The sequence below is a fragment of the Aptenodytes forsteri genome, unplaced genomic scaffold, assembly GCF_000699145.1.
Source record: "Aptenodytes forsteri isolate BGI_AS27 unplaced genomic scaffold, ASM69914v1 Scaffold319, whole genome shotgun sequence".
NCBI classification, from domain to species: domain Eukaryota; kingdom Metazoa; phylum Chordata; class Aves; order Sphenisciformes; family Spheniscidae; genus Aptenodytes; species Aptenodytes forsteri.
The window spans coordinates 86,085-104,244 of record NW_008794715.1 but is presented as its reverse complement, the minus strand read 5'-3'; the positions used below and the strand labels follow the sequence as shown (position 1 = coordinate 104,244).

At 45.0% G+C, this 18,160-nt stretch overlaps 2 protein-coding genes across 2 annotated transcripts in view; one reads left to right on the top strand and one right to left on the bottom strand.

Moving 5' to 3' along the window:
- TP53BP2 (tumor protein p53 binding protein 2) overlaps window positions 1-2,016 on the top strand; it is a 29,341-nt gene extending 27,325 nt beyond the window's left edge. Inside the window, exon 17 of the mRNA XM_009273835.2 lies at window positions 1,061-2,016. Within this exon, the coding sequence (XP_009272110.1) occupies window positions 1,061-1,102 (42 nt within the window). The 3' untranslated portion in view covers window positions 1,103-2,016. The remainder of the gene's footprint in view (window positions 1-1,060) is intronic.
- A 693-nt stretch (window positions 2,017-2,709) lies between these two features.
- The window catches only part of CAPN2 (calpain 2), a 28,613-nt gene continuing 13,162 nt past the window's right edge, over window positions 2,710-18,160 (bottom strand). Inside the window, exons 7-21 of the mRNA XM_009273853.2 lie at window positions 16,887-16,972; window positions 16,116-16,190; window positions 15,733-15,893; window positions 15,204-15,373; window positions 13,965-13,976; window positions 12,273-12,484; window positions 10,915-10,951; window positions 9,988-10,053; window positions 9,344-9,401; window positions 7,662-7,726; window positions 6,473-6,541; window positions 5,802-5,880; window positions 4,663-4,779; window positions 4,103-4,161; window positions 2,710-3,430 (exon numbers count right to left, since the gene is read on the bottom strand). Of these exons, the coding sequence (XP_009272128.1) occupies window positions 3,407-3,430; window positions 4,103-4,161; window positions 4,663-4,779; window positions 5,802-5,880; window positions 6,473-6,541; window positions 7,662-7,726; window positions 9,344-9,401; window positions 9,988-10,053; window positions 10,915-10,951; window positions 12,273-12,484; window positions 13,965-13,976; window positions 15,204-15,373; window positions 15,733-15,893; window positions 16,116-16,190; window positions 16,887-16,972 (1,290 nt within the window). The 3' untranslated portion in view covers window positions 2,710-3,406. The remainder of the gene's footprint in view (window positions 3,431-4,102; window positions 4,162-4,662; window positions 4,780-5,801; window positions 5,881-6,472; window positions 6,542-7,661; window positions 7,727-9,343; window positions 9,402-9,987; window positions 10,054-10,914; window positions 10,952-12,272; window positions 12,485-13,964; window positions 13,977-15,203; window positions 15,374-15,732; window positions 15,894-16,115; window positions 16,191-16,886; window positions 16,973-18,160) is intronic.

Below are 18,160 nucleotides of genomic sequence, written 5' to 3'. Positions count from 1 at the left end.
CGAAATCTTTTGAACACTGTCAGGTGTTATGCTACTATGACTGACTGACTGACCTCCTCTCTGCTAGTGGTGAAATCATAGCAGGCTGAGAGAAACCTTGTGGGTGAAGTTGTTGGTCTTCTCTTAATCATTAGCTGACTATGAAAAAGAAGAAAGCCAGAGTCTGGTTGAAGAGAGAAGAGGCCATCTTTAAGGAGAACTTTAGCTGAAAAAACCCCAGGATGTAATGTAGACATGCATTGCCGTTTAGAGCATGGAGGATTCATCTTTCCTAATTGTATGAAGTGTATCCTTCTATTTTTATATGCCAGCAGCCGTGCTTTACAGAACAGTAGCTGTTCCCAAAGCCCTTTGCAAGCGGGAGCCAAGAGCTTCCCAAGCATCTCAGCACTGCTGCGTCAAGCCATGTCCCATCAATCGTCACCCTGCGGCTGAGGCAGTCTCTGTACCTCTGTGTGTGTAGCCAGAATGTGTGAATAGCACATAGCTCAAGGGCCACAGGCTGGCAGCTACTGATTTACTGCCGGGCGGTTAAATTAGTTTAACTGGCCACCCACTATCCACTAACTAAAGCACAGCTCCTACAGTTCCATGGTCCTTATGCAGCCAGATGTTTCCAGCTTGCCCAAAGCTATAGACATGTAAAGGCTGATAGGCATTGAGAGAGAGAAGGCAAAACAGACTTTAATACCTCTCTATTTCTATTTATAAAACAGGGAAAAATCCTGTAGTTCACTGAACACAAAAGTCCCTTGACTTAAAAAGCCACATGCTTTTCCTAGCCCACCCATCTGGGTAGAACTGAAGGTAGTGAATTATGTGCTGTTCAGTGCCTTCCTTTTGTACTGACATGGTTAGCATTTTTTTAAGCTTGCCTAAGAATGCTAAATTTATATTTGTTAGTGCTCTGAGTGTTTTTTATAACCATGCTTTTGCCACTAGAGATTACATTAGAATTGTAGCACCAAATAGAGGTTTTCTCTTTCCTTTTTTTTTCTTTAAAAACAAGTAACCTTTTAAAGCACTAAAATTTTAAATCTTGTTTCTATTTTACCCTCAGCTGTATCCGAGGATTAAACCTAGACAAAGAAGCTTGGCATGAGATAGTACAGAAGCCAGATTCTTGAAGTACTAATCATGGATGACTTACAAAAAAAAAAAATCATTTTGTGTTGGTTCCAGTATCATGAGACTTATTTCAATGACAATGTAATTTGAAAGCTATGAAGAATGTGCTTTGAAAACAAATGAAGGATTGATGCATTAGCAAATGGATGAGGGCATTCTACAAGATGAAATAACGCTTACAAGCAAATGCAATTCTGCTGCCTTTGGTCTAAGCAAGCCATTCTGTTCAAGTACCCACTCTGATTTCTTCAAACATGGCAGAAAAGAATGTCACATTTTTCTGCATTAAATACAAGGACCTTTTCAATTTACCATTGGAGGAATCATCATGAAACAGACAACTTGGCTTTGTCCAAATTTATCCAGAGGCTTTTTCCAGATGGGAGAAATTAAAATAAAGTACGTGCACAGCACCCAAATGCTTATTGCTGGAAGCAGAGTGTTTGTTAAAGAAGCTAAACCGAAGTGCATCTGAACAGTGACAACCATGTGACCAATCCATTAAGCAATAACTTTTAAAAATGCTGTAGCATCTTAGGAATTCCATGTATTCAAAATATTATGTGCTGTAACAGACAATGTAGTTTTAGATTCCTCTTTTTACAAAGAGCCTCATGTATTTATTGTATTTTGTACTTTGAAAGTTAAGTGTAGAAACTTGCTGTAGTCCTTGACAATTTACTTGTTTTTACTTGACTGTGATACCATTAAACTTTTGTCTTCTCTTTAACTCTGGGTATTTTAGCGTCAAGTTTTTATTAGACCATCTGAAAATGTTAACAGTAAGACACACTGCTGGTTCTACATTACACTAACTGTTCAACTACTTTCTGTATTAAATTTAACCCCTCTTCCCCCATTTGTTCAAGACAGTCTTTCTGCATTTAAAATTAAGCTGAATCTGTTAGTTGCATATAACCCTTTGTTAACCTTAAAAGCTGAAAGATGTACTTAAGAAAAAAAACTTGGTACAAGTATTTTCCAAATAAAGCCTTTCCCTATGGAACTATCCTTTATATCTATCCATTTGGGAATAATCATTTGATAATGAACACTTAAATAGAGAGGATCAAATCTTTCCTTAAGGGCATTTATGAAGTGCCTCACTGCCTCACCCTTCAGGCTCATGTTTTCCTACTAGGTAAGTCCTTACTGCTCTCTGAAAAGGTGCCCGTAAATACAAGAAATTGTAGGAAGGAGGACGTGATTCCTCAGGTGGATAAACTTAAGTGAGCTGTAGTGAGAACTCCTGGAAGCAGCAATCTACTTATTGTCACAGCCTCATGATTTTAATAGGTTGGGTATGGTGTATATAGTATCAATTACCTTTCTTGGAAGCCTTTTATTTTCAAGCATTAATCTTTTAAAGTATCAGATAATCTAACATTTCATTAACTAACTGACACACAGCCAGAGTGTCTGTCAGTGCCTACTCAGCTCCAGAATGCTGTTTTTCCCCTTTAAAAGGCAACATACTCTGTTCCTGACCACAAAAGCTCTGCAGATGCTCTGTGATGCTCTATCTCCAAGAAAAAAACATGCTTAATTGCAGAAGGAATGAGTGTCTTGCAAACTTTACTTCTACTGTTTTTATTCAAATACTTTCTTGTATTTCAAAGGAAGATAAATAAGATACAGGAAATGAAGATTCCACCTGAGAGCATGGGCTTTCTCTTGGAAGAGTCTGGTTGCCAACAGCCTCCTGCTACAGGCACATCAATGGTCAAGAGGGAAAGGCTTGTCCTTCAGTTTGGTCAAACATGTACTTGCTACTCAAATTCTTCAAAGAACGTTTAACCTGAATAATGCTGGGGCTTGACAGAAAGCATACAAGGGACCTGTATCCTACCTAAACGCCTGTATTCAGAGATACGCAATACCATCCCTCTTCTAGTTTCAGAGTGGAGCTGTTATTCAAAAAGCACGTATTAAACCAGACTGTCAAGCTATAATGAGCTTTCTTCCAGAAGTCATGTAAAACACCTTAAATACAAAGATATTAGCAAAGCAGTATTTTCAAAAGTTGCACTGAGGAGTTATACTAAATTAAAGCTTTTGTACAGAGGATATAGATCAGTAGATAAAGACTGTCAGACCCTTAAAAATGAGGTTGCAGATTCTTCTGTTGTTGAAGTAGAACATTTTCCTTCTTAGAACTGTGTGCAAAATTTGCCGTGCATAAGGTCAGGCACATTCATGTTAGGCTATTACTTGTATGTTTGCTTGATTATCTTCACCTGGTCTTGCTCTTTTTGAGGTCTCTTGAGATGTCAGTGGCTCAAATGACAGTAAAGCACAGCCACTATAACGTCAGAGAGAGGAAAATGGCCCAAGGTTAAGTTTAGTAAAAATAATACCTATAGCAAGTATGCAAGTTCCCATTTCTAGCATGAGGAAGAAAGGCTATTGTTACAGAAGTAATTTTAGGATCTTTCAGGAAAGATTTAAATTTATATCTCATTTAAGCCAGAAGAGTTTGGTGATGATTTGCACATTCCTCATTTAGGTCCAGAAATAAGTTCTGTTCCGGTAACAGGCAAGTTGAACGCGTGTAGGAGGGTAGTTTTCTCCAAACTTAGTCCTTTCTACTGGGCACACGTGGTGCAGAAAGAAGCAGACGTGCTCAATACCAATACTGCACCTACATTTTACCCTGTTGTTGACAGAAAAGGCAGGGAAGAAGCCTGCATATGTATCAGCCAAAAGTGCTGCCGGTAAGGGAGGGATAAGCGGCTTCTGGTTCAAGTAACCCTGTCTGTCTGTTAGAGAATACAATGTGATGTAGGTACATTTTAAAAAAGGGTAATCTTAAGACTGCTTATAAATACACAAACTATATAAATCCAGCATATATGTGAATACATATAACCAGCCATAATCAGTCAGAATGGAGCAGGACAGTCTCTACTGTTAACCCCTTCCCCCCCCCAAAAAAAAAGATTAAAACAAACATTTTAGAGCTAAATGAACTTACATTAACAAGGTTCAGTTCTATTGTTCCAGTTTTCTCAGTATCCAGTTTTCTAAACATTTCTGTGGCAGGAGAGAGATGACAGACAAGGATGAATATAGGAACTAATTGGAAAGCCTTCCCCTTCCTTGTGCTTCAGGATCAAAAAGGAATTTAATCCCCCAGTCTTAAAATTTATGACAACGTTCCACACCCCAAACCAGAAAGTGCCACTCTAAAGTCATTGCGTGCTTGCGTGCAAGAATGAGACTGAACATTTTTAATGGTTCAGTCTGTAATATTAACACTATTTGTCAACCTATAAGTGTTTAGATGATTGATTGATTGATTGATTTTTAAACCAACATTTAGTTGTTTGCATGGAAGACTGTCTGGCTCCGGTTCAGCAGTCTGGCCTAAAAGGCTGGTTCCTAGATCTAGGAGTAGCGCACAGACTGGGTTGCCGGACTTATAGCTCAGCTTTGAAGTCACTTTGGTTCCAGTACAAAGTTTTCTGAATTACTTATCCTGGACTTGAAAACACAAAGCAACAGAGTCTGTCTAATTATTAAGCGTGTACTCACTGAACAAGGTTTCCAGCCGAATCAAACACCGGACAAAGTTATCAAAGTCAATGATGAGGTCTTCATCAGCAAAACGAGCCACAATGATTTGATGTAACTGGCAGTTCAGTTTGAACCCTAAAAATACAATGTCAAGGATTTAAAAAAGAAGAGGAAGAAAAAATGCAAAAAGCTCCAACCAACAAATAAACCCAAGCTTATACACTGCCAGAAATTCAATTAGCTACTTTTGGTTAAATTCTCAAGTTTTAAGAGTATTTACTCCATTTTGGAAACTTCCAACACCCCCTTCTGTACTTGGAGTGATTCAGAGCTGTGACTAGGTCACGTGTGTTCTTCCTGCTGCATGTGGTCCCACACCTGCACTCCTGTTTCCCAGGGGACACGGCCAATTGCTCCAGCTCATGGTCCTTCCTTGGGTGACGAGGCGGCTGCCAGAGTTGGCCCACTGAGACCTGAGATGAAGCAGTGGCTTTCTGTGGGCAAATGGGCCTCTATTTCCAAAGAGTATCTAAACTTTGGGACAAAAAGAAATGCTGCCTCATCTTACGTGGTGACAGGAGGGGAAAGCTCCAGAGCGCCCAAACACGGACTTTAAGATGGCCCCAGAAGATCAGTAAGTTGATTTGGGATCGTATGGCTCTGTGATTACCCCCTCACTCACCGTCGTAACTCAGATTTGCTTTCCAGTGGTTGCAGTAGCAAACTGGCTCTTCTTTTAACGCTCTTGTGAGCATCACCCCTTGGTCAAGCCACTTCCATTCCCTAGGTCACAGTATCCCGGTTTTACCGGCTTATGCCAAACCCACATATACCCAGAGAGACTCACTGAAAGACAACAGTATGCTGTTAGGAGACCAGATTGTTGCAGTTATTTGTGCTTCTCCAAAAGCTGGTCACTAAAGAATATAACTGTAAACCTGTCACTCCTTTGAGATGCTTTTAGTGGGCCTGCGCGGCGAGACACTGCTACGCAAAGACAAGAGCCCAGGCTGAGCATCTAGATTAAACGGAGGCCTTTCAGGTCTGGGAACACAGGATTTTTCAGCTTATGAGTGATATACAGGAGACTAGTGAGCATCTATCAACCCAGCTTGAAACGGATATAATCCTAAAAAGAGACAGACTAATATAAATACCTGCTGTTTCCAGCGCTCTCCTCATCTCATATGAATTCATGGTACCGGATCGATCCACATCAATTTCCCTGTAAATTTTCTGCAGAACACAAAACCCAAAGTCAAAACTTGTCAATAATTCAGAGCACGTTTTGGTTTTCATCAGAAGTCGAACATTTTGAAATGCAGCCTGCACGTTACTTAGGAGCGTTTGCAACGTTGGTCTGAAGGACTAGGTACTTATCTCCGAGTTCATCTAAAAGCGGCTTTAGAAAGTAAGGCTTTTTAATGCAACAGCCAGAGCGGATAAGGACTCTGGAGAACTCCTTGAATGCCCATGCAAAATGGCACTATTCCTACCAAAGCAAGCAGCAAGACTGACACCAAACTTGCACTGTTAAGTGGGAAAGCTAAATGTATTTGGACGCGAATTAAAACAAAACAGAAACCCTTCTGATAATAAGGCAGGAAGAGAGGCAACCTCTCCTTCAGCCGAGCAGCTGAAGGACAAGCAGTCACACCCCTGGACTCCAAGGGACAAAACCTGGGGGACCGAGGACATAAATGCATCGTGAGCTGAAGCGGGAGTCCCTGCTTCGGGAAGTGTGATTGTATACATTGTACGAGGCAAATCAATCCACAGCCACCTCTATATTTGTTTGCACGTTCCAACCAAAAAGGTTGCGTCTTACCTGGTATTTCTGAATCTTTGTCCAGAGGGTGTGGAATTCCTTCAGTCCCAGTTTACCACTCCCGTCATTCTTCTTTGAGTTAAGGTAATCTCTTTGGAGGGAAGGAAAAGGGTTTTCCCCTCCCTGTGCTGGGTTTACTTACTTACTTAATACTTAAAAAAAATAAAATTGCAATTAAGAACAGGATGCAAGTCCTCTCTGAAGGACTCATCCTGTTGAATACACAACTGTTGTCCAAGATTTCTTGTCTTTCTAAATCAATAAGGTGATCGATTCATTTAAACCGTGATCAGTTCACAAGCTCTTTCTGCTCCTCCTTTGCAGCTCTCTATCTTTTCAATACATGTATAAAACAGCCGCGATGATGCCATTTTGTTCTGCATCGTTGGTTCAACACCTGCAGTTACAGCAGCATGAGTCCTAAGTCTGGATTATAAACAGGAAAAGCCATAACCAAGCCTGCTATTTGGAGAACTTAAGTTGCACAAACAGCTAACAAAAGAACGTGGTCATTGCATTGCTTCCAAAAACCGCTAAGGAGTCCCTACAGACTGCCGTATTTTACACCAAATTATAGCAGAGCTTCATTCTGTTTTGGTAATTTTCCCGACTATGCAGTTCAGCTCCCACTGCACGGAGAAGCTGAACACAACTATTCTTAGACTTGAATCCTTCATCCTACGCCTTTGCCCTTACTCTTAGGAGTAGAAGCTCCTAAAAGCCAGCATACTCTCTGGCTCCTGTATTTGTTTCCCTCATTTTCTATTTGCTAAGTCCTCATGGCTTTACGATGCCCTTACCAACTCCAGCCAGATAACAAAGCAGTGAAATGCAATGTTCAAACTCTATCAGCCAAGGCAATCCACACCATGCTGAGAGCCAGGTGCCTTTTCCCAGCACAAACACCACCTTGTCCCCAGCTAAACCAGAACACGCAACAGCTGGGAAGACTTCAAAAGCAGATCATCCTGTCTGAAAATGGATTTTCCCTGCTGCCTGGGAGAACGCATGTGCCACGGCCAGCAGCAATGGCAAGGGCTACCATTTTTATTCAGGAGAACCAAGGTAAAACCAGCTTCTCCACCTCAGGAGTCACTAGTACATCAGTATGGACCCGTCACTGCAAAGGCAGCAGCTCACCTGCTCACAAGGCAGAAGAATATCATCTAGGAACAGCCTTAAAGGATACATCTAACAGGTCAACCATTATTTTGCATGTCTCAATACTAAAGCCATCAGATTTAATATCTTGGCCTGTAAAGAAAGAGCAAAAGACAGGATTATCATTGCATGCTGTAACACAGCACCTTCCTAAATTGCTCAGGAGTTCTGTAACCAGTGTATACACCTCAGCCCTTATTTGCTTCTGTGTCATCGGTGGCTTCCTTCGCAACTGGCAAGATGACTTTGTCTTTTTGGTGTGGTTTTTTGCTTCTACATAACGTGTGCTTAGTGCTCTACCTTCTTTGTGTTCTACATCTGCTAGTTACTCAATGGCAATCCACTGCCTACTTCAAATCCTCCCCTGGGAACAGGTGTCCAGCTGTATCGCTGCCACAGTCTGGGCCAGATGAGTGCAGCGAGCAGCAGGGGATGCCTGCCTCCTGCTCTGGGAATTATTAATATCATCCGAAGCCTTTAGGATCTGGCAAGTACCTAGTGCAATGCAGACTGTGGAGGATGTGGTGCCTGTAGAGCTGTAGTCAGGATACCTGCGTACAGATAACCCCACAGTTCCCTCAAACGCTGGATGGGAAACCATTGCCTTATATTGCTTAGGTACCCCCTCTGAGGTAAGCTACGACTTCTGACAACTCCTTTGCATCCAGCAGAGCGGGAGGCAATGCTCACTTCGAGGTGTGGTTAGCGGGGTCAGGACTTGCCAGTGAGGAAGAGCTTCAGGTGGGAGGACACACGCGCAAGAATTACAGGGCTCTTGGCAAAGGGTGATAAGATGGTCCTTGTTTTGCACATGAGAGGGACGCAGCACTGAAGCAGGCAAATGGACGATAATAAGCAGCCCTCTGATTTCCTGACGAAGAGACTTAGGGTGAAAGTTAGCTGTGATGTGTCCCCAAGCAAACAGCCCAGTTAGTCTGGTTTGTAGGTGTGCTACAGAAGCAAGAGACAGAGATAAAGCTTTCCTGCCCTTACAACAGGAACATGGACTTCTGACCTATGGAGGTCAGTGGTAGGTAGCTTCATGCAAGGGAAGAACATCAAATCAAGCTTGGTAACCGGCAATACACCATTGCTAACTGGCTGGTGCACACAGACATACAACACAGTCCTGGCTACCTGGCTAGGATTTCAGTTTGAACATTAAAGAGACACTTATTTCTCCAAGCACATATTTCTCAAGCACTGTTTAATGGAAAGGAAAATAATGCAGAGCCAAGATCTGAATCACTTCACAGAAAAAGCAGCCCAGAGTTTCAAAGTTTCTCCTCCTCCTCAGGGACACTCCAGACCATTGGCTGGGCTACTGTTTGAATCCCGAGTGGTTCAATACGAAAGTAGCAGCAATACCTTCTCTTGATTATTATCAAGCATTAATCAAATCCATCCACCTTCCTGGCAGCCAATTCCCAGTAGCAGATGCTGGGATAAAAGGCACCTACATGCACCCTGCCAAAGCACACATCCTGTGAAACATGCCTTCAGAGCAGGCACAGCCCCAGCGTTTCTGCAGCCCCCTGAAGGGGCAGCAATAGCACGTGGCCGTGGCCATACGGAGAGACAAGCCGCAGGTCTGGGGCAGAGCCCGGGGGTTTGACTCTCCCCAGGTCAGTGGTGCGTGCTGTGCTCTCATGGCCGTGCTGGAAACCTGCTGGTGGCCAACTGAAGACGCAGTTGGAGGAAGGTACTTACGTTTAGCCATGACTTTATTCAAGATGTTGCGCAGTTCGAAAGCGGAGATCTCTGCATCCTGCGGAAAAGAGGAAAACAAGTTTTTCACTGTGAGCTGCAGACACCGTCTCATAAGCAGCCTCCGACTCCTTTGGGTGAGTCGGCCAAGTTCAAACATCCCTTGGAGTTCAAGTTTCCCTTGGACGGAAACGCAAGTGGTAAGCTCTCCCCACCACCCATTCCCAGTACCACCACCAAGTCCCAGCAGCGCAGCCCTGCTGTGTGTGTTAGCAGGCCGGGCTGTGGGGTTTGCCTGAGCCCTCGGGCAGGCGAGAGCAGCCTGGGGAGAAGGCACAGCCCAGCCCTCGTCATCTCCCGGAGGGATCCATGCGCCTGCACCAAGTGCTCTGCCCGAAGGACAGAATTAGGGACCTGCAGAGATAAAAGTCGAGCCTGCAGTTCAAAGAGAGCAGAGATTGATTGCCAGGAGCACTCACAAATCCATTGTGTAAGCAGTCGGGTAACTACACAGATTTCTGCATGCGCAATTACGCACATGCTTGAGATCTGACTCAGCACAGGAATTAAACTCCATGCTGCGGGAGGCATCTCTCTCACCCACTCACCCATGCTACCAGTAAGTCCTTAAAAAAAAAACCACTCACACTTCCTGCTAGCTGTCCAAAAAGCTTTTTAAAGCTGGGTTCGATGTCGTCTTCGCTGATCTCGGTCTAGAAGAGAGAAATAGAGAATATGGAAAGGAGGAGCTTTTCTGCCTGAGGACTTAATGCATTTACTTGCCCCTAGTAAAACACAATTTAAATGGCAAAGTTGAAGATACGGAGTGCTTTTACTTTGATTTTAATCAGTTTTATTTTCAGGGGCGCCTCAAAATGCTGGCATTGCAAACACTGCAGGAATTAAGAACTTTTGCAATGGCTTTTACAAACAAACAAATAAATTTAAAAGTTTTAAAAATTCTTTATTTTATTTAAAAAAAATCACTATCCAATTCAGAACTTCACTGTTGCTGCTGCTACTACTACTGTTGGACTAGCTGTCTTCATTAAAGAAAAGCAAGCAAAATGTAGTTCTCATCCTAACCCCCCCCCCCAAAAAAAAAACCCAAAACAAAAAAAACCCCACACAGAGTGGTAGATGCATTAGCAGGCGAAACATCCCCAGCTCCAGCAAGACTAAATGTATGGTGAGCCACTTCTTACTCATGGAAACAACCTCACATGCAAAAACACCCCTTATGGCTAAAGGGCTGCGCTCCCGGATTCCTGGAGAGCACAAGGAATTTCCCGTGGCTCCAGTTACCTCTGCAGAGAGTACCTGATTCTCCTCTACCTCGCAAGCCCAAGCTCACCACTCTGGATAAGGGACAACACGTGTTTCTGCTATTGCTTCTGACGTTACCATTTGCTGGACATTCAACTATGGATATCAAAAGATCTGTTTCCAAAGCCGGACAATAGTTCTTGACAATGCCTATAGAAAAACGCTGCCCTGCACAAGCAACAGGCACTCTAACCCCACTTATTTATGACAAAATTATCTCAATTTAAAACATTTAAGTTAAGATATACCTCTTCAAAATTGGCCTCAATTTCATCATCTATAACCCTAGAAAGATAAAGAAATCAATATTAAAAACAAAACAAGTCACTTTTCTGATGCCCTTGCTTCAAGTCTGAGTTAAAGACGGATTGCTTTAAATTACGGCAGTAACGATGAATAAGCTTAGAGGTTACTGGATTAAGTCAACCGCAGACACTGCATACCACGAGTGAAAGCAGTATTTTGCCAGCTATGGCAACAAGGCTTTCAAAACACATTACAAACTGTGCAACGTCCTGCAGAGTCAGAGACAGGATTTTGGGTCAGATATAACCCTTTGGGTCACTTAGTGCCACTGCCTACAGACCTCAGCCCAGGACCAGGCTCTTGGGTGCAAATCAAACTTCTATCTAGTAATTTTTTTTCTTTTTTTCCTTTGGAACAGCAAAAGTGAGAGACTTAAAGTCATTCGGATGTGACAGAGTGGGAGGAGAAGTGCTTCATGCTGTCCCCCAGTTGCTGTGGGAACATCACACCTACGGACGGTGCACAAGCACTGCTAAGGGCCCATCAAAAGCTGAATGTGCCTTCACAGAACTGACGTCCCAGTTTTCTCACCGCTACAGAAACATGCAACAGAAGATTACAGAATAGTAGAAAGGTTTTTGCTTGCTCTGAATTAGGGATCTCAATATGAAAGATCCCACACCCCTTCCCAAGGCCTTAGCCCAGCTGCTCTTCAAGATGTGACACGTGTAAGTTTTTTCACAGCTTCACAGCTAATGGTGTGGTTCGAGCCAGTTCCATTAAAACCCATTTTAATTTTATCAAAGGTATCATCTGGTTGAGCAAGGATCTTGAATTTTTTTCCAGCCTGATCTCAAAGGTGTGAGATCATTTGTTGCGATCGGTGCGTTCCCAGACAGCAGAAAGCACACGCATTTCTGTCTTCCAAGCGGAGAGCCCAGACTGCCGCTCTCTGGGGTTTTCTTCTCTCCACAGACCAACCTGTGCTGTGGCACCCAGCTGCCTACCGCCCAGTAACTAAAAATGTCTGCCCAGGTAGGGCCCGGCATAACAACAACAACAACAACAACAACAACAATTTGTTACGTTATGCTATGTTATTACTATTATTATTGCACCATTCCTTCCTGCTAAGTTTACTCAAACTTTCCTCAGTTGCACATGGGGAAACTGGGGATGAACAAGAACTGCTGCAACCCCATCCATGCAGGGTGGTCACGCATCCCCCCCTTCCCGCTCCCTGCGGGAAGCCGATGTACCCTAGCCCTGGGCTGCTCCATCCTTCCACACCTGCGAGAGGGGCCAGAGATCACCCACATGCCCATACTGCTCTTAGATGGTTACAAAAAAAGCTACATACGTGGAGTTTGCGTTTTTTTCAGAGAAGACTCGCAGACAGAAATCCCCATTCTTGTTGGGTTCAAAGGTCGAGGGCACGATGATATATTCTCCTGCAGGGAGCTTGAACCGGTTCAGCACTTCTCGGAGGTTGATGAAGGTGTTCGATTTTTCTCTTGCTTTGTTGGTCAGGAAAAAGTTTTTGCTCAGATGAATATTTGTCTGGCCAGAAAACTTATGAAAAGCAAAGAAAGAAGGAAAAAAACCCAACAGTTTGCATGTATTTGCATTTACAAATTAAAAATATAATAGATATTACGATTAGTTATGGGGGAGGGGGTGGGGGGGGAAAAGACATCCGTTCAACAGAACCGAAAGAGAGAAGAGAAAGGGGGTGGGTGCATCCCACCACAGTACTCCTGAGCTGTGGGTGCAAACGTATTTTGCAGATCATCTCAATAAATCATTCGGGTCATGCTTATGTTTTGCAGATGATGATGGGTGCATGAAGACTTTTGGCAAATTCTTCCAGCAACTACTTTTCTTTAAAGCGAGATGGCTTACGGCCGATGTCCCTCTGGTCTCCAGAGCTGGTGCCACCAGGCTACTGCAACTCAGCTCTGCCTCTGAGGTCAGGCTGCCTTAAAGCAGAGAGCCCGCTTACGGAGGCCTCCAAGAATAAAATAAACGTTACGCATTATAAAAGCACACTTGGGAGTGTAACATCTTCCAGAATAAACTCTTCTGCGCAGAGTCTTACAGGTGGACTAGCTCAGCTCTAGAAGCAAATATCAGGAACGTGCATGGTTCAGAAACCTCCCCCTTCCCGTCCTCCCAGATTTTTAAGAATGCAAAACCTGCCAGACCTGCTGCCATGGCGGGAGATAAAATTCCACCTTTCGGGGGAAAGAAAAGTCATGGCACTGTAACTAGGGTCTCTTTTTTACGGAAATCAGATTTTTGGACCACGAGGGTGAGAGCTGAGCAGCTGACAAGAGTACTGCTAAAGCGCTCAAAAGGTACGTAAGAAATGGAATTAACTGGCAGCACCATCTCCTTCCTGATGAAACCAAGTTTTACATAGCAGCAGCTGGTTTGAGCGTAGCCCCGGGAGCCACGAGGTGCCCCGGCTGCTTTGCATGCACCCTCGCAGGTACAGCAAGCCCCATAATGAGGTTACCCTGGCATTTTGCTCAACCTCACTCGTTCCTCTGAGGAGCAACAGCTCAGAGGCACCTGCAGCTCTGCCTCGTATTGCATAGGCATCGCTGCATTGCACACCCCTCTCTGATCCCCGGGGCATGCTATTAGCTACCTGCAGGTAGAAACAGAGAGAAACCAATAAAGACGGTGCTTAGGGAAATGAAAATAAACACCTCCTTGGAATATTAGTTGTGTGTCAAACACGAACTCTGCGCAAACCTGAGAAAAGCAGCTGTGCTCTGGGGGAAGAGGTGTGGGTCTGGGCTGGGAGAAGACCCGTGGAAGAGCAGCTTTGGTGAGTTTCTGCGGTACAGAGAGCTCTTATCCCAACCCAAGACGCTCTGGAAATGCAACATGGGGTCAGGGCCCCTTCCAGAATAAATGGCCTCTAACTTTAGACTCTGCGCAGTCAATATTGTCCTGCAGTGAAGGAGGATCCTCTGAACTGTTTCTTCCCACAGGCCATTCAGCCCCAACTCTGCAACCTTGACCGCCAATGCATGCTACATACCTCTGGGGGCACCTGCAAGGAGAAAAGGAGAGAGTTATTTGCTTGTTGAATGGCAGCTCCAGGACTATTTCTTTTCACTGCTGGTTAGCGGGTACATCCACAGTCTTGGGGGAAGAAAAAAAAAAAGTCAGCTGAAGGGGGAAGGTGAGCGCCGAGCCCACGTCACCCAGTGCTGACTGCTGGCTCAGGTCCCGACTCCATCCTGGAGGCAGGTGGGGCTCACCCCGAGCAGCGCAGGCAGCGCCTGGCACAGACAGCCAGGCTGGTCGTGGTCTCCTGCTGACCCTCTACCCTGCAGCCCACTGTGGTATTTTTTGTAGACTTAGTTTCTCTACTATTTCTTTCCACCTTCTCTTTCACCCTCCCGCCCCTCTGACCTCTCCCACCATCAGGAGAGGAGGCAGGGGCTGAGCAAGACAATAATGCAGTTTTCTGTTTCCTTACAGGGGACCTAGCTTTGCTTTAAACCTTATTTGCCTACGGAGACCAGATTCTTTGACAAGCTTTTCCAAAGCTGGGATATTGAGAAAGCAAGCAGTTGCACATATTGCCTACGGTTACAGAGCAACCTGCAGGCAAGACCATTATTCCTATTTTCACTGCCAGTTAACCATCGCGGCTTTGCAGCTCTGAACAAAATGTCCTGCTTAAGGAGTTACCATAGACACGTCTCTGACCCTTTATTCAGCAGAACAAGTTTTACAGGTGTTTTGGCTGGTTCTGCTGCTGGGTTCACACTCCCCAAGCTAGCGCAGGTGTCCCAGCTAGCGTGACATCCCTACCACGTCTGCTCTCATTCTTCTGCTTTTCACGACAGCCTGACAAGCGAAGGTCAGACTGGATTTCTGCACTTTTATTTTTAAATACTTTTTCTGCTTCCATCTAGAAGCACAGAATATTATAGGCGGGAAGGGGCTTCTGTAGGTCATCTGGTCCAACCCCCTACTCAAAGCAAGGCCAATACCAAAGTTAATGATGTTGCTCAGGACCTTGTCCAGCCTAGGTTTGAATATCTCCGGGAATGCAGATTCCATCATCTCTCTGGTCCCTGTGCTTGACCACTGTTTTTGTGGAGGATAATTTTCTAAACATCTAAGTGGAATTTTCCTTGCTGCAGCTGGTATCTGACTCAACCCGGCTGAGTTTTGATAGAAAGCCCAGTCTGAGAACTGCACTACCCCATTTATAGGGTGCGTGAGTTTTCCTTTTCCTCCCATGCACCTGCACTGCCTTACTTGCCTCATAAATTGCAAAGCCGATGGTGTGCATGTCCTCTCCCATCTTCCTCTGCTTCCGCCGGTGCTTCTGAATCAGGCCAATGAGGAAAGTGCAGCCCCTCTCAGGATCATCGGGATCCTCATCTTCTTCCTCCAGCTTGATTAAATACTGTGGATTCGTCCAGAAAGTGTCTGGGAATTGGATTTATGCAGACTGGTCAGAGGCTTCTTTGAAGGCAGCCATGCTGATACATACATGTCAGCTAGGACAGATGTGGCTCTGACTTCCAAAATCAGCTGTGAGAAGGAAAAACTAAAACTGCCCCTGTGAGAAGGAAAAACTAACACTACCCCCCCAGCCTTTACAGCCACAACGAGACCCTCATCAGGGAGCCACGTTTCCCAAACACTTGCACTTTTTGGACATCAGTCCTGATATCCCAAGTACACCCTTCCTCCTCCTCCATAGGCCACCCCAAACCAGCTCCCAGAACCTGCCAGAAGCAGCTCCCAGAGAAAGTACAAGTGGATGAGTAAAGGGTTTCTCTTACTTGGGTAATTCCTGCAGCCCCCTGCAGTGGCTCCTCGCCTCCAGTTCCCATCCAGCTTCAGCAGGCTCCACTTCTTGTACCTGTCACTTGCCAGCGTGTCTGGAGTGAGGTTGCAGATCTCCAGGCGGGAGTAATGTCTCAAGAAGTCGTTGAACGCCATCCTGTGGGAAGCAGCGCCACAGACAACGTCTCCTTAGAATGGACAGGTTTTCTATACAACCACCTTGCCTATCCTCCCTCTCTCCTGCTCCAATTTAGCAGTAGGATTTGGGGTGAATGTGCTCACCCATCTTGGAGAGCGTACTGGGAGAGGTTACTTTGTGTGAAAAAAGCAGAGGAGAAGACATTCCCTTTAGCCTGAATGGAAACCCAGGGGTACTTACCAAAATTCCCCATCTTCATGCCTCCTGGTCAGCTGCTCCCGCACCTCAGGGTCAACGCCACTCCAGTTTGGGCAGCTGAAAGACAACCCCACATCAACTACAGGGTACGGTAAAGGTTAAACCATAATGTAGCTGTTCTGGCACAACGATTTCACTTTCTTACAGCTCCATGCAATGCAATACTCCACAATATCTAGCTGATAGCAGGTCCAGGGCTCTCAAACCACAGCAGAATTAAAATACAGGGACCTGGGATATTCGATACCTCACTTCTTAAATATCCAAAGTAAGGATCAGAAACAGAGTTTTGTTTTCAGAAAGTGCTAATGCCTTGACTGAGCGGAGCTTTATTTTAGAAAAAGCAAGACCCAGAATAAATACTGCCCAGCCACAGAAGTGGGTAGACTCCAGCTTTCATTGGTAACAACAGAAACGGATTTTTAAAGTCCTTTTAGAAACTAAGTTTTCAGAAGCTCACCACTGAACCTGGGCTGTTAAAGAAGCAGAAACTAGAGAGGCTTGTAGGAACTGCCAACCAAATCACTGCACCTTACACGAAGGCAGGTGTTTACACGAAGGGCACCGCATGCTGTGACGCCTATGTGGGAGATGACAGTGGTGCGATGCTTCTTTTAAAGAGCTCAGAGCGAACATCACATCCAGATGTGACATAGAGAGGAATTTGAGGTAGGGAGAAGACAGGTGGCAGCAGAAACACTATCATACCCCTGCAGTAAAAGCCTACGGGCAACGTGCAACCCATCGACTCACTTGTCATTCCACTTTCCGGTCCACTCCACTTCCCCCCAGGGATTTCGGATTCTGATCAGCTTCTGCACCGTTCCTCGGAAGTTCACCTGGTGGGATCAGAAATGCATGGAGAGTTACCCAGGGACTCAGCACCGCGCTCCCTTCCACCTTTTCTTTGGGAATTAAAGGACATGACAGGGTAAGTACCTCAGTGCTACACAAACACTACAGTGTATATACACAAACATGCACTCATCTGGTCCAAAAGACATGAAGTCAAACTGATTCGGAATTAGCTCCACGCATCCAAGCTTGTCCAGAGAAGGTTTTTGTGCAATCAAAGTTCATGATAACCAAAATGTCTGTTTTGTGCCACTAAAAAAGTTACCTCTGATAGGATTTCAAGCAAAGGGAACGTAAAGCTGCTACAGGACTGCCAAAAAGCAGGTGCAAGGGGATATTTCTCTAACGCTGTCATCTACGTATAAACTGCATTTCACATTCAAACGCCTTTTTCCCCTCTCTATATATAGTCTGAACTGCGCCTATTACAAGAGATGGGATACTCAGCCTGGCCACAGCCCCTTTGACCACACGAATGCCCCACGGTGCAGTGGCATCAGCCCTGCCACGACAGCACCTCCCTGCACTGCCCCGAGGCCCTGGCTTGTTATCTGCTGATCTCTGTGTGCACAGAGTCCGGGCCAAGCAAAGCTGTACGAGTTTCAATGGGAACAACCCAGTATTTATGGGGAACACACGGCACTAATTTGAGGAAGGAGCTGGCGCACCTCTAGAGCCCAAAGCTGAGAAAACCGCACAGAGCATCAGCAACACAGAGTCTAGAAATGATGCTCCGGTGCCAAAGATGAACTATCCTTACAAAGTCTGCACATATCTCCAAAGGAAAAGCCTGGCTAAATCATGCCTGTTTGTGAATTAAGGTCAAACTGCCTCTTCGCTGCTTTTGCAGCAAGAGGAGGACCAGATGCAAGCACATAAACCTGCCCGGTAGCAGCGTCCACCTCAGCGCAGCACGTCAGCAGCTCTCTACACCTCACTCTGAAGCTTCAGAAATTATTTCAGAAACAATTGTCAGTGAAGTGACCAGAAGTCCATCACACACCTGGAAGGACGCCATGATCTGCTGCTTTTGTTTTCACTTGCCTTACCTTCACCAGTCACCTGCTCTTGGACAGGCACCTTGCGTTCGAACACTGTGCCCTGCCGAAAGGCGCTGTTCAGCAGGCATTTAAGACAATGATTTTCCCCCCCCCCCCCGCGTCGCACACATC